General features: G+C 36.8%; 3 protein-coding genes across 4 annotated transcripts; all 3 read right to left on the minus strand.

Moving 5' to 3' along the window:
• Positions 1 to 810: 810 nt before the first annotated feature.
• Positions 811 to 6,750, minus strand: usf1l (upstream transcription factor 1, like). 2 transcript variants are annotated; one of them, XM_057362926.1, is made up of 11 exons: positions 6,658 to 6,750; positions 6,100 to 6,124; positions 5,877 to 5,926; positions 5,483 to 5,598; positions 5,245 to 5,370; positions 4,988 to 5,120; positions 4,755 to 4,809; positions 4,598 to 4,656; positions 3,405 to 3,499; positions 1,795 to 1,923; positions 811 to 1,627 (listed from the first exon to the last, which is right to left on the minus strand). In XM_057362926.1, the coding sequence occupies exons 2-11, from the start codon at positions 6,102 to 6,104 to the stop codon at positions 1,544 to 1,546; spliced, it is 852 nt and encodes a 283-aa protein (XP_057218909.1). In that variant the 5' UTR covers positions 6,105 to 6,124; positions 6,658 to 6,750; the 3' UTR covers positions 811 to 1,543. The 2 variants fall into 2 exon arrangements, with proteins under 2 accessions (XP_057218909.1, XP_057218904.1); XM_057362921.1 differs by having other exon boundaries at positions 3,393 to 3,499.
• Positions 6,751 to 6,873: 123 nt separating this feature from the next.
• thy1 (Thy-1 cell surface antigen) lies at positions 6,874 to 8,921 on the minus strand. The gene is made up of 4 exons (XM_057362931.1): positions 8,803 to 8,921; positions 7,972 to 8,047; positions 7,506 to 7,835; positions 6,874 to 7,349 (listed from the first exon to the last, which is right to left on the minus strand). The coding sequence occupies exons 2-4, from the start codon at positions 8,009 to 8,011 to the stop codon at positions 7,249 to 7,251; spliced, it is 471 nt and encodes a 156-aa protein (XP_057218914.1). The 5' UTR covers positions 8,012 to 8,047; positions 8,803 to 8,921; the 3' UTR covers positions 6,874 to 7,248.
• A 203-nt stretch (positions 8,922 to 9,124) lies between these two features.
• On the minus strand, positions 9,125 to 13,068 carry si:ch211-215c18.3 (uncharacterized). The gene is made up of 4 exons (XM_057362942.1): positions 12,840 to 13,068; positions 12,392 to 12,464; positions 11,020 to 11,436; positions 9,125 to 10,843 (listed from the first exon to the last, which is right to left on the minus strand). The coding sequence occupies exons 2-4, from the start codon at positions 12,429 to 12,431 to the stop codon at positions 10,737 to 10,739; spliced, it is 564 nt and encodes a 187-aa protein (XP_057218925.1). The 5' UTR covers positions 12,432 to 12,464; positions 12,840 to 13,068; the 3' UTR covers positions 9,125 to 10,736.
• Between the last annotated feature and the right edge of the window lie 92 nt (positions 13,069 to 13,160).

Consider the following 13,160-nt stretch of genomic DNA (forward strand, 5'->3'; position numbering starts at 1 on the left):
CGTTGACGTACGATCCAGCGGACAATGAGGCGTCTAGTTAATATGTACATGTCTATGGGATAGCAGTTCAGATGTCTTTTCTCCAAACTCAGATCGACAGCATATCAACTATTGAATATTATCTTGCTTTATAACGTTTTGAGTGAATGTTGTGAGAGATAGATCTTGTGTTATTGCGTTTGAACAGTTACGTGTATCCCATTTAAATACACATTGCTTTGTAACAGTTTTAATGCATACTAAACCGTGGAAGAATTTTCCAGTTGTGTGTGTGTACAGCCAATAAACACTATTAACAATTACATTTTTTTACTTGCCATCAGATACAAACATATGAGTAAGTTTTCTAAAAGATGTTGAATACATGGGTCTACACAGGAAACTGCATTATGATTTTTATATATCAACAGATAATCCCAGTGTTGATGTAAGAGTCACTTTACTGATTCATAGTTTTAAACTACTCTTAATTGACAACCATTACACAAAACTGTTCCCAGGCTTGCCTCATTTAGAACTTTTGGGTGTAAAGGCCAAACTTCATTTTGTGCACTGATCACTACATTTTGTCATGTGAATTTTAGGTTTACGCTATTTCTAAATAAATTCATAACAATCAGAAGGCACCAGTTGAGGACACAGACTAGTTAAAGACATTTTCTTATAAAAAGTTAAATCAAAATAATCAGTGTGTCAATTCACTGGGTGAAGTGTTTTTTTTTACTCGTACACATTTAATTTACTTGTGCACTTAACTCACATTCTTGTTTTATTCTTATTCTATTGTTAAAAACAAAGGAGTCGATTAAATTACATATATAAGATTTATAAGGGGGAAACTAAAATACTAGTATATATCATCATGGTTCAACCATACATGTGCAGGTTCACTAGAATATTTTGAGTAATAAGCAGTAAAAATAAAATCCAACTTTTTTCATTTAAAAAGTAAGCAAAAAAGATTTGTTTAAAAACAATTTACTGACACTGTAATTTTTTAACCGCAAATTCTTGTACAACAGTGATCGTCTAATCATTGTTTAGTAAATGCTTTTATCACAGATATCAAACCAGAAACCAATGAAGATCATTAAACTGTAAACTTATATTTTTTAGGAAAGTCATAATTGAAACAGACCGCTACACCATATGCTTCTACAGCAGTCCTAAAGTAAAGTCATTCTTTGGACACGGATCTAAACATGTACAGATCAAACAATTCTTCACAACTTTAGTTCAGTATTTTTACTGAACTAAAGTTGTGAAGAATTGTTTGATCAGATCATTGATCATTGTTTGATTCAGGCTGACCAGATCAGCCTGAAAAAATAAAAACAATCAATGTGTGAATTCAAACAATGAACAGGTGAAGGAGAAACCAAGGCCATGAACTAGACATGATTTACCACCTATGTCTGAGGCATACAAGTCTTTTAAATAAGTGTCTGTCTTAAAATAAGAGGCTGGGAATGTCCAGAATCATACTGAATGATTAATCTTGAAAAAATGTGATTGCAAATGTGATCTGCAGTTCAGAGAATCACTAAGAGTCCATTGTTGCCCCCACGATGCCATGCTGTCTTAACTGGTTTCTGATCATCTGGTTTTTTGATTTCCACTCTTCAACCTATGCAAAAGGAATAGGGCTTTATGAGAAAGACCTGTTTATTTAAATGCATTTATATGACCAAATAAACAAAAATAATAGCACTGCAATGTTACTTCATTAAAATAAAACACAAATACAACTAATGTAGATATTACAAATAATGTTCAGAACGCTGTGTGTAATACCTCTTGCTTAAGAAGCTGATTGTCCATCCTCAGTCTAGCCAAAGAATTAAGCTCCTCTTCCAGTCGTGTACTGCTCTGACGTAGCTCTTGGATATAGTCACATGCCTTGGACAAGATCCCACCTTTACTCTTTACATGTAAGAGCAGAAAATAATCTGAATGAGGGATTCCACATTTTTTATTGATATTCAGAGTCTCTCGATTCGCATAGATTGGATCTATACCCAATCATTGCTCAGGGTACGTTATTTTGAACTTTTTCAAAGCCTGTACGTTATTTTGAACTTTTTCAAAGCCTGTACGTCATTGTAAAGTCTCAGCAATTTGAAGGACAAACAGTGTGATATTCCACAAAGAATACGCTGCAATACATTGCATAACATTCTTGGAATGTTTGGTTTTTGTTAATATATGATCACTATATTACCACTGCTGTATATCTGGTCAATGTATTGAATATAATACTAACACCCCATCAAGAATCAGCAAACGAGCGGCGTCTTGTATTGCCTTCTCAAAAGGGCAGTAAATCGCTTTCCTGCTCATTCTCCTTCATAACGCCTTCCTGGTGGAACATTCTTCCTAACTCAGTCCGGTCAGCCACATCTCTCACAACTTTCAAAAAACTACTTAAAAGTAAACCCATCTCTTCTGTGAATACTTGACAGACAAATGAGAGAAAAAAACTAACCCTCTCTCTTTCTCTCGACAGGTATTGTTCTGGCTTTTGTTGAAACTAGTAACTTGGTATTAGCCCTATTGCACCTATTCTATTATTGCTCCTGTATGACATATCGCTTTATTGCTCCCTGAACTCTCTGCAAGTCACTTTGGATAAAAGCGTCTGCTAAATCAGGGGACCCCCTAGGGGGGTGGGGTCGCAAAGGCAGAGAGGGCAGGGTCATAAGATAATTTCCAGAAATATATATTTTTATTAATAGAAATAGCATATGTAATCAATAAGTGTAACAAAATATACAAATATTAGTTAGGTTAAAAATAAAACCTGTCAAATAAAAAGGCGATTAAGTCACATTAACGACATTAGCAGCAACCGCATTAGGTTAGGTGCAGCAAGTCCATTTACAGCACCACGTTAAACAGCCCCATGGGCACACATATTATTTTTCAGGCTGTAAGTTCAGGATAATCTTATTTGTCAAAATGAAACGTTGATTAATATCGACGAAAGACAAAGCAGGGAGGCTAGCGGAGAAGCGCCACAGTCAGAGGGGCCATCGTCCTCAGGTACGAAAAGAGGCACATCCATCAGCACTCAAATCAGTTTGATGATATTCGACCAGCTGTAGTAATAGATCATATTTTATGTATAACAACAAGTAATGAGTAAATAATTATAAAATAATAATATGTTTAGACTTTGCTCTTTTGTGTTGTCATTATGCGCGTTTGGCTAGAATAGGTGCATGTGCGCATTTGCGCGCAACGTTTGTATACTTTAACCACCTCCGTGGACAGTGGGGGTCTTGAGTCACTGGCACTGTTATTTTGGGGGTCGCAGGCTGAAAGGTTTGGGAACTCCTGTGCTATATGACTAAATGTAAATGTAAATGTAAATGTAAAGCTTGTACTCTTACTTGTAAACTTACTTGACCATTTTTGGCTGCGTCTATATTGCAGTCTGGGATGGTTTTGGAAAGCTGGACAATCCAATTGTTAATCTTGTCTCTGCGTCTGCGTTCCACTGAAAAACAATGGCACACCTTCTTTTAGATAGATTTCAGAATCAGAAGGAGCTTTATTACCAAGTATGTTTACACACACAAGGAATTTGACTTGACGACAGGAGCCTAGTGCAGAAGAAAGTGTACACATGCAAACATAGATGAAAGGGATGAAATATACATTAAGATAGAAAGAAAAAAGAAATAAGAACAATAATGCACTATATTCAAAAGTGAAAAAAAATATAGACAAAAAAAACCAATTGTTTAAATGATAAAATTGTTAAAATGTTATTTACGGGTTTATCGAATTGTTTCTTACAATAAAGAATACATTGTAAGTTCTTTCTTCACAGAAAGAATACATTATATTTGTTATATTTTAGGGGGGTTTTATGCCTTTATTTGGACAGGACAGTAGAGAGCTGACAGGAAAGTGTTGGGCGGAGATGGTGGAGTGGGATCAGCAAAGGACTCTTGAGACAAGAATTGTACTCAGGTCACCGTGAGTACACAAGGTATATATGTCGGTGTTTCGTAAATACATTATCTCCTTCGCAAAGAAGCAAAAGCATGATGACATCTATGTCCTGAGTTAGCTGCCGTAGTGCTTCAAAAAGAAGGGGGGTGGACTGAGCCGTGGGTTGCAATTCGTAACCTCACCGCTAGATGCCGCTGAATGTCACAAACTGGACCTTTAACATATAACACTTTCTTTTGAACATATTATTAAACCAAATTCCATGTTTATCTTGTTAGAACTTTGTGTCTTGACTTAAAGATGTCAGGAAAATGATAATCAATCAATCACTAAAAGGTTTATTTCATGTGCAATAATTTAATCATGTGGCACGCAGCCTTGTAACAAGCGAGATAATATTTACATTTATGCAGTTGGCAGAATATGCATAATATACATCCCACCAGCTGTTATTGTTGAATAAACCCCTTCAGTGTGATACAAGACCTGCTCACCTTGTCAGGTTTTCTTCTGCGACAACAATCTGCTGGCTATAGATTATCCCTTACTTAATAGATAATAAGGATAGATAATAATAGATAAATAGATAATAATCTAGTGTTTTAGGACTATAAAGATCTTAAATAAAAGAAATAACCTTCATTGTGTTGGGCCCTCCGCTTGTCATCCCTGGATGTGCGCTGCGTTCCTGGCTTACTGTGACATCAGCAATAAAAAGGATTTGTTGAAAACAAAAAGATTACTATAATCAGACATGTTGTTTTGTATGTGTGAATGTGATATAAAGCATGAACCTCTGTTGAGTTGTGGCTAGAACATCCTGAGGTGACATCATTACATAAAGTTGACCTGGCAAGAAAAGAAAGAAAAGCATTAATACAATATACCTCTGACATGGTTGACTTTCTCTTGGACCATATGTTTCATTAGATATTACGTAAAAAGTTGACAACTCTTTGCTATACACACACACCCACGAAATTGGGTTACATAAGAAGCAATGGTGGATAACAGATTTTAGTATTACCTGTAGGGGTGGGTTGAGAAATTATTGAATCTGCTGTATGGACATTGGTTACCATGGTTCCAGCAGCTGCATCAGCGATGGTAGCGGGATAGTAGTACTGAGTTTCAGATGCTTCTCCTTCCAGACTATCAGACTGAAAGATTACAGCCAATAAGCACAGGGGTACACGACCTCTTCCTTATAAAACCTTTTCAGCATCATTAAACCATAGAACACTACAATTCTTTTGAGCATGTTAGAGAAAATAGCAGTCCAACCTGGGTTACAGGTTGGGTTATAGCGTGTGTTGCTGTGGGAAACCCAGTCACCACACTGACTGCCGCAGCCCCATCTGCCTGTTCTTCTACCTGTCCATCAGCCAAATGAATCACCCGGTATGTTACCTGAAGCATGAAGGGAATGGCCTTAATCATTAAGTTCCAATCATATCTGTATTTACAATACATGCACACTAACTGAAAAAGACTGACAAGTCTATGGCTAAGATGAACTTGCCTGCCCTCCTGTTCCTTCTGTTTTGAACAGATACTTGATTTGCTGATCTGCCGAGAATGTGGCTCCTGGCTGAATGGTTGCGATAGCCATTGGGTCATCTGCTGTTGCAACAACACCTGGTAAAGCGGAAGTCAGAGGTTATTGTTCTGTGTCTAACAGGTCGAACAAGTCCTAAAACAACTGGATATAATTTAGTGCGTCAATCTCAAAATGAAATTGACTATTGCAGTTTAATGATCACACATCTTGGATGTAGTCTGAAGGATGTATATCGGGAAGGAGGTGGTTTGTTTTATACTAGATTTACTGTTCCTGTTCATTTCTATAAAGCTTATATATATAAACTTTGCTCGCAACACAGGTCCTCAAGCAATAGACAGTTCAAAGACCTCACCCTCCTGCAGTATGGGAGAATCCCCATTAGGATCAGCACTTCTCTGTTCTCTGTAAAATGGAAATCAATAAATTATCAACAGTAAATGTTATAACAAAACTGTTCTGCATTTCCAGAAATGCAACATCAAATATGAGCTTTACAACTTTCTATTAGCGTAATTTGATGTGCAGCATAATGAACTTCTGTGTTTATCCAGACTCATACTGAAATGAAAACTCACTTCATACTCGTGTGTTGGGTTTCACCTTTGAGGTCCGCGCAAACGAAAGAAATCATGCAATGGAAAAGGAGGCAACAACAAATTATCAGTGGACCATAACAACAAGAGAAAACATGTGGCAGATGAGTGCAGGATCTGTAGAAAGACACGCGTTTTCTCTTTTTGAAACATTACATTGCAGGTGAGACATCGTAATGTTGTGTTTTATTGCGCTGTATATCACACCACCATACCGAACCGATGTAACGTTATTGGTTAAAAAACGACGGCGTGTTCTGTATCAGCCACTTTTATTGTCACCGTGACATTGCTTATTACACCAAAAACACTACTATAGGTTAATAAACTTGATTAAACAAAAAGCAGTTCTAGGCTAAAAGCAAACAATGACTTTAGCATTTATGCTATGCTAACAGAAATGTATTAAACATGGTCCAAAAAGCTTGTGATGAATAATAACACAGATAATATATCTAATATCCGCAAGGCGTATTACAACATCCTAAATATAATTATTAAAAATATATATAAAACGAAGACTTATGGCTGAAGACTTACCTGCCTATGTGCAACAAAAAACACAAACGAGACGCATCTTCTCCGCGCATGCGCATTATTTTTAACGTCTAGCGTTAGTCACGAGAGGGAGCCAAATACACTATAATGACATCAATTCACAGCTTGTGTATGCAGACTTTATTATTATATGACTTTATAATACTTTATTATTACTCTGTCACGTTTGTAATGCTGTTTACAAGGAGAACACAGATAGAACGTACACCATAGCATCTCCTTTATTCATATATTGGCCCCATCTGACTACATTTGTAATATTTTTATTCCATATAATTCATAACACTTAACATTACTGTAACATCACCAAACAATTTAATTCACAACAAAACCACATTTACACATGCATGATACTTTCACATGATATTTAAGGTATTTATGACATGCATCACACAACAGTGTTTTGGCCAACAGCATTAACCCAGGCCGGTGTGTAGAAAACCCCATTAGGACCAAACTGATTTTTAAAAAATCATTAATTAACCTTTTTTGTTAAACAGGAGTACAAGCTATAAATATGATAATTTTGTTTTGGGGTAGTGGTGTACCACAAGATCCATTCAATGTCACGGCTCACAGAAGCTCTAACATTAGTGGGGAAGTGATGAAAACTAGCAGGAACACTACTCCACTGTGCTGCAGGGTACAATAGGCGGAACAAGTGATTAGCTTACCTGTGGAAAAAAAAAACATTTATATATAAATAAAAATGAACAAACATGGAGCATTAAATGTTTCCACTACCAGTGAAATCTACTCATAGTTTGAATAACAAAAACTGACTGTCTTTAGGAATATCAACAGTGAAAAACATATCATTTTTGTCTTACGTTTTTCCACAGTTGCTGTCAATGTTGTCGCTTGGCTGGCAGTCTGTTTGATGTTGCAGACGAAGCTTTCGGGTTTGTCATTTGAGAGACCAGTTAGATTCAGCAGACACATTTTCTGTTCAAAAGCGAGTTTGGCTCGCATCTTGAAGGTGCTGTCTGGCTCAATACTGGCATTGGAGGAGGCCACAATCTTCCCCTCTGACGTAAAGTGGCAAACACTGATCTTGGGGTCTGGAGTTGGAGCTGGAGTAAACTTGCAGATCATTCGAAGATTTTGCTCCTTGGTCAAGCAGGATGTAATTTCAAGTGAAGTCTGGGCAGTAGCCATGCCTGGAAAATTATAACACTAACTTATATCTATTATTTATGTAGGCTAAAAAAATTGCAGATAGTGATATGTGGCATCTGAGCTTGAAAAAAATAGCAAAAAAGCATAAGCTGAGCAAGGGGAGAAATGCTACTTTACCCAACAGACAAAGTGTGGCAATAACAGTATAGCACATCATCTTCGGTACACCTTGAAATAAACGGCACAGTGGAACCTGTAGATGACAAAACAACCAAACACTTATAACTCAATACATGCATCAAACACTCAGTGACCGTGTTTTGGGTGTGTCCCGCTTTAAAATGTTTGCATAAGAGGAGATTTCATGTAGGCCTAACAGTTTAGTGCTAAATAGTTGATGTCTCAATACGGGTTGGGTAATCTGAGTAGGCTATCTGAGAACATAAAAACAAAACAAAAATATTACTTTAATAACACGACACTATAGGCCTACTAGGCACCGTTACAGCTCTAAAGTGGGCAAGACCGAACTCGTTAAGATTAATTAGAAATGACATCCACCCTTCGGCAGGAATTCCGTTTGTTTTTACATGGCGCCACACCTTAACAAAATGATGAAGAGTTTGGTTCCAAAATGAGATAACTCCGTTTTTATAATCACGTTTTTTATAATGTTTTCATTGTGTTTTATTATATTAGTTAGCCTAGCTGTATTTGTTTTTTGTTATTATGGCTTAAAATCAAAACAAACCAACTGCAGCTTGATTTATATTAATTGGAATGCACAATAAAAAAACATGATTTTTGAAATTCTCATTTTGGAACCAAATTCTTCATATATATTTTGTAGCCTACAGTCAAGAGAAATTAAGGTTGCTCAGTCCGCCCCATTTTTGTTGTTGCTGTTTGCAAGCATCATAGTCGAACATTTTAAATGTTCACATTGATATAGAAAAGCTGTGGTTCAGGATGCAAAAAAGTTAGAGAAAACAGAGATTCTAACCTTACCTTTACCGCTTTCGGATGCTGTAGCTAGTCCGTTTTAGTTTCCTAAATGAACACAACTGAATGAAGCACGCCCATCACCGCTGTATCGGTAAATTAGCTACCGTCCCATTGCGACCAGCCTACACTTGTTTTTTGACTACACACGTCATTTGCCACAAGTTCTTGTTTTTGAAAACAACAACTACTCAGTACTTAGGCCTATGTAAACAAGATGGGTAAAACAGCTTATAGGTATACTTTTTTAAGCAGCCTTTACAAATATTAAAAACGAATTTATTAAGTGTGCTTATTTTAAATTATATATTTTATTAAGTGTATATTTTTAAATAATGAAATGTAACACAAGGATTACATTCACACTAACACTAACGTCTCTTCACACTTCTTGTTCCTGAAATGACCATGTGGCAGACGTGTATAGTGTATAGGCCTAGCAGATATAGCAGAAAAGTGACAAACGGGAAGGATTTAATAATAAATATAACATATACACACTTTACTCTCTGCCTTCCTTTATTGAATTCTGTGACATAGATCCTTCATAAAATGACATAGTAGAACACAGTGAAAAAGAAATCTCAGTTTTCCCACACAATTATATGTGCATGAAATGTGCATGTCAGTGTATATTGCAATGCAATACCTCATTATAGTCATTATAGACTAAATTAAAGCTAATATATGCAGCACAGTTTAGTTATACCTTAATCAAACCTAAGGCACGTAGAGATGGGGTGGGGGGCAAGTGGGAAATGCAGTGCAATTAAGCTTGTGCATAAAGAAGCTGCACTGTACATGCGATCACAATGGAAGACACATGAATATATGTTTGAGTACATCAAAATACTTATGTCAAGCATACTTAGATTGCTTTCATATTGTCATTAAAATACACATGTTTTCCTTAAAACTTGTCCTTGGATTGTTTTTGTGAACAGGATACATACAATAGTTCTGACCTGTGCATCAAGTGCAAGTTCTGCAATACAATATATGTGCAGAGGGGGTGTCCTTCAGGGCCGTCCATAAACAGTGCAGGAAACAAACGGAGTTGTTATGGCCATGATAATGTGTTTAAACAGCACTATAATGCATTTTGAACTGGACAAATAACAAGGATCAATAAACCAGCCAACCAATCAACCAGATTATAGATTATAATGAATCAATCAGTTATTTCTAGAAACATTAGAAAAATGTCCGCAATAAAAACCATATCCTATTGAGCATATGAGTTGTCAAGGAAGCACATGACTATTTTATAAAGGTTCATATATCAAAACAATAACAAACAATCTGATAACAAAGAATGTATGTTTTGGACGATGAAGATCATTTCAGGTTTCGGCATTTATTGTTTGGTGCTATATTATGTATGCTATGCAATAAGATGGCAGTGTGATTGCAAACTGACAAGCAACACTAATCTGACTATATGATCATATCAGACTGTCCTGTCATAGATAGGAATTGATCATGAACAGATGTGGTTACTTTTGTGATAGTTGCTGCAACAACAGCTGTTTGTTCGTTAAAGGAAAAGTTCATCTCAAAATGCATGCGCATTCGGTTGGGCAAAAAGTGCAAGTCTTCCTCAATATCGAAATCATCAGACATTTTGCGAAGATCAGCTTATATACAGCCTGCGTCTGCTTGTAAACACAGAGTTGCGCTTCCAGGTTGTCAGTCAGAATGCCGGCGTCTGCCCCCACCGAATGCACATGCGTCGAAGTGCTCTCGTGAACACGCACCATAGACTGACAAGACAGAGGAGAATATATCGATTAAAGTCGTTATTTTGGTTTGTTTTTCGCACATAAAGTATTCTCATTGCTTCAAAAAAATAAATTCAAAACAAACAAAAAGTGAAAACTAAAAGAAAGTTCACAATTTTGAGAGGATGAAATGTTTTAGCTTGCTAGATGTGCGACTGGTCATCCTGACAAGAACCCAAGAGACATCGGAAGTGATATGACAACTCCAAGCATCCATGGTCCTGTATGGAACAACATGCTTATGGCAGAACACACCAGTAGATTTCCTAAGACAGATCATAGGAGAGACAGAGAAAGACCATAAGTAGTGGATTAAAGGAGGAAGAACACCCATATTGTGTATTGACATTGTGAAAGACGGTGACAACACCTCAAATCTAAACGAGCTAAACATCCCACCGCATGTTAAAGAGGGACTTTGTTGGGACATGTTTTAACTCACTTTGGTGGAACGCCATACTGTTCTCTTTCCAGGTGCTGCCCTGGTAAACCCTGCAGGTGTAAGTGTATGCACGGTCATCGGACAAGGGCATCCAGGTGAGGCGACAAATGTTAGCGGCCACCAAGGAGACGTTGACTCGCCGTCGGGTCTCAATAGGTGGTATCAGCTGAACTGGAGTGTTTGGGTAGGTGGATCCCATAAGTCGACCATCCTGTTTGAACTCACAAAATGGCCCAGGGATCTTGTGAGTCTCTGGGAATATACAGTCAACCTGAAGATTTCTCTCTATGTAGGTAATGCAAGAATACATTTGTGGCCCTCGAGGAGTGTGCCAGAACCACGAGTCAAAGTCCAAGAAGCCGGGTTTCTGGTATGGGTTTGTGGCACTGACCACACCCACCATACATGACAGACACACTGTTGGGAGAAATCACAACCATGTCAATGTCTGAAACATGAAATTTGATTTTGGGTTTTTCTAATGCCACATGTGTCAAGTAATATTTTTACAAATGTAGATTTACACAGATCCAGACCTTTTTTTATCTTAGTTCTTATATGTACATATATCTATATATTATAATATTACAGCCAACAATGTATAACATTAATACCACATTTGTACTTAATAAATAAATCGATTTTTAAACTATGCCAACAAAACAACTTTTCTGCTCTTATCCTGAGACATGCCACTCACTGTCCACAGTTAAATATGTAGAAGAAAATATTTTTAGGACCACAGATGTCAGGAAGGGCAACGGAACCCAATTGATTGCCCAGTATTGTTTTGCACTTTCTGACTTTGGGATGTTTGACCCATGTAGGTATCTCTATACTTGCAAGTGTTCATGGGTTTAGCATAGAATGAAATAAAGAAAACAATATCATAATATCCTTTTGGATGTCCTCTTATGGTTTCAGGTTCTAAATTGTGTAATGAAGAGTAGGGTATTTGAATTAACAGTTTTGGACACTATATACAGTGTATATATATGCGGTACAGAAGATCATGTCTGAATCTTGTAGCTCAGCAGCACACCTTTTACCTCTCTACGATCACCAAACAAACTTTATATTGATACATATTCAAAAACGTTGCTTGATTTATCTGAGATCATAAAACTGCATATATAATACAAGAACTCGATTTGATTGTTTTTCTTATTTTCTTATTCTTCCATTGCTGCCAGTGCCTGAAATTAAATGTTGCTCAAATGTTTACAGGCCTCTATACAAAATTATCTTGAAAACTTTTCTTTTGTTTTTGAGTTTATATTAAGAGGACATGCTTAAAATAAAATAAACAAAACATGCTTGTATTCATTTACTTGTATAAAATTAAAGGTTTGAAGAAAAACATGCTACTTACAAAACAGGATACAAATAGATAGTGATGGATGAGACTTCATTGCTTCCTCCCAGCAGGATACAAATTCAATATCCTGAACATGTACAAGAGAAAACTGTTGGTTCTTCATCTAACGTTTATAGAAATAAAAACAGACACTATAGGCCCTGAAAAAGATTTAAAGGTCATTCTGTGGCCCACCGTTCTATAAGTGATCCAGTGTGAAATCACTGTTTACCAATTTACCAAACCACCTCACCACTATCCACTTTTCAAATCCTTTTATAATCAGGCATATATATGGCTATATGAGTAACGTACGTTGATAGATAAATGCCGATACTGCAGTAACATCCCATTTTTCAAGAATGGTTCTAGTTATGCAAATAATGCATCAATCGGATTAAAAAACACATTTACTGACCGTAACCTGCGAATATAGATTATCATAGCTAACTATTTCTATTACCTCTTTAGTCTGCAAGCCAGGTAACAAGTCTCCGCGGTATTCGATTTGATGGAGATGCTGATGCTGAGGAAGCCGCAGCTCCGTCGCAGTCTCGAGATGACCGCACCTGATCCTGCATGCACAGATGACAAGCAAAACCGATCCTTGCAGGGACAAACCTCGACTGTCTGTGGAGTGCACTAGTTTTAACGGATTACGTTCTGAAATGTATTTAGTTTTATCAAAGAAATTAACATCCCTCTTTCATAAATCTGATATGTAGTCTGTGCTTCTGAATATAAATGTGAAAGAATTTAAGACATCATTAAGATTGTGGTTAAG

Source organism: Triplophysa rosa, linkage group LG2, assembly GCF_024868665.1.
Source record: "Triplophysa rosa linkage group LG2, Trosa_1v2, whole genome shotgun sequence".
NCBI lineage: Eukaryota > Metazoa > Chordata > Actinopteri > Cypriniformes > Nemacheilidae > Triplophysa > Triplophysa rosa.

Excerpts from the sequence above, each read along its gene's own strand:
- usf1l (XM_057362921.1), bottom strand. Across the intron at positions 5,121-5,244 it reads TAACCCAACCTGTAACCCAG|TCTGATAGTCTGGAAGGAGA; the intron begins GTTGGACTGCTA and ends GTAATCTTTCAG. Across the intron at positions 4,810-4,987 it reads TTCTCAACCCACCCCTACAG|GTCAACTTTATGTAATGATG; the intron begins GTAATACTAAAA and ends TTTTCTTGCCAG.
- thy1 (XM_057362931.1), bottom strand. The coding sequence starts at position 8,011 with ATGATGTGCTATACTGTTATTGCCACACTTTGTCTGTTGG. Across the intron at positions 7,836-7,971 it reads TGCCACACTTTGTCTGTTGG|GCATGGCTACTGCCCAGACT; the intron begins GTAAAGTAGCAT and ends ATAATTTTCCAG. Across the intron at positions 7,350-7,505 it reads GACAGCAACTGTGGAAAAAC|GTAAGCTAATCACTTGTTCC; the intron begins GTAAGACAAAAA and ends TTTTTTCCACAG.
- si:ch211-215c18.3 (XM_057362942.1), bottom strand. The coding sequence starts at position 12,431 with ATGAAGTCTCATCCATCACTATCTATTTGTATCCTGTTTT. Across the intron at positions 11,437-12,391 it reads ATCTATTTGTATCCTGTTTT|TGTGTCTGTCATGTATGGTG; the intron begins GTAAGTAGCATG and ends TTCTCCCAACAG. Across the intron at positions 10,844-11,019 it reads CAGTATGGCGTTCCACCAAA|GAAATCTACTGGTGTGTTCT; the intron begins GTGAGTTAAAAC and ends GATCTGTCTTAG.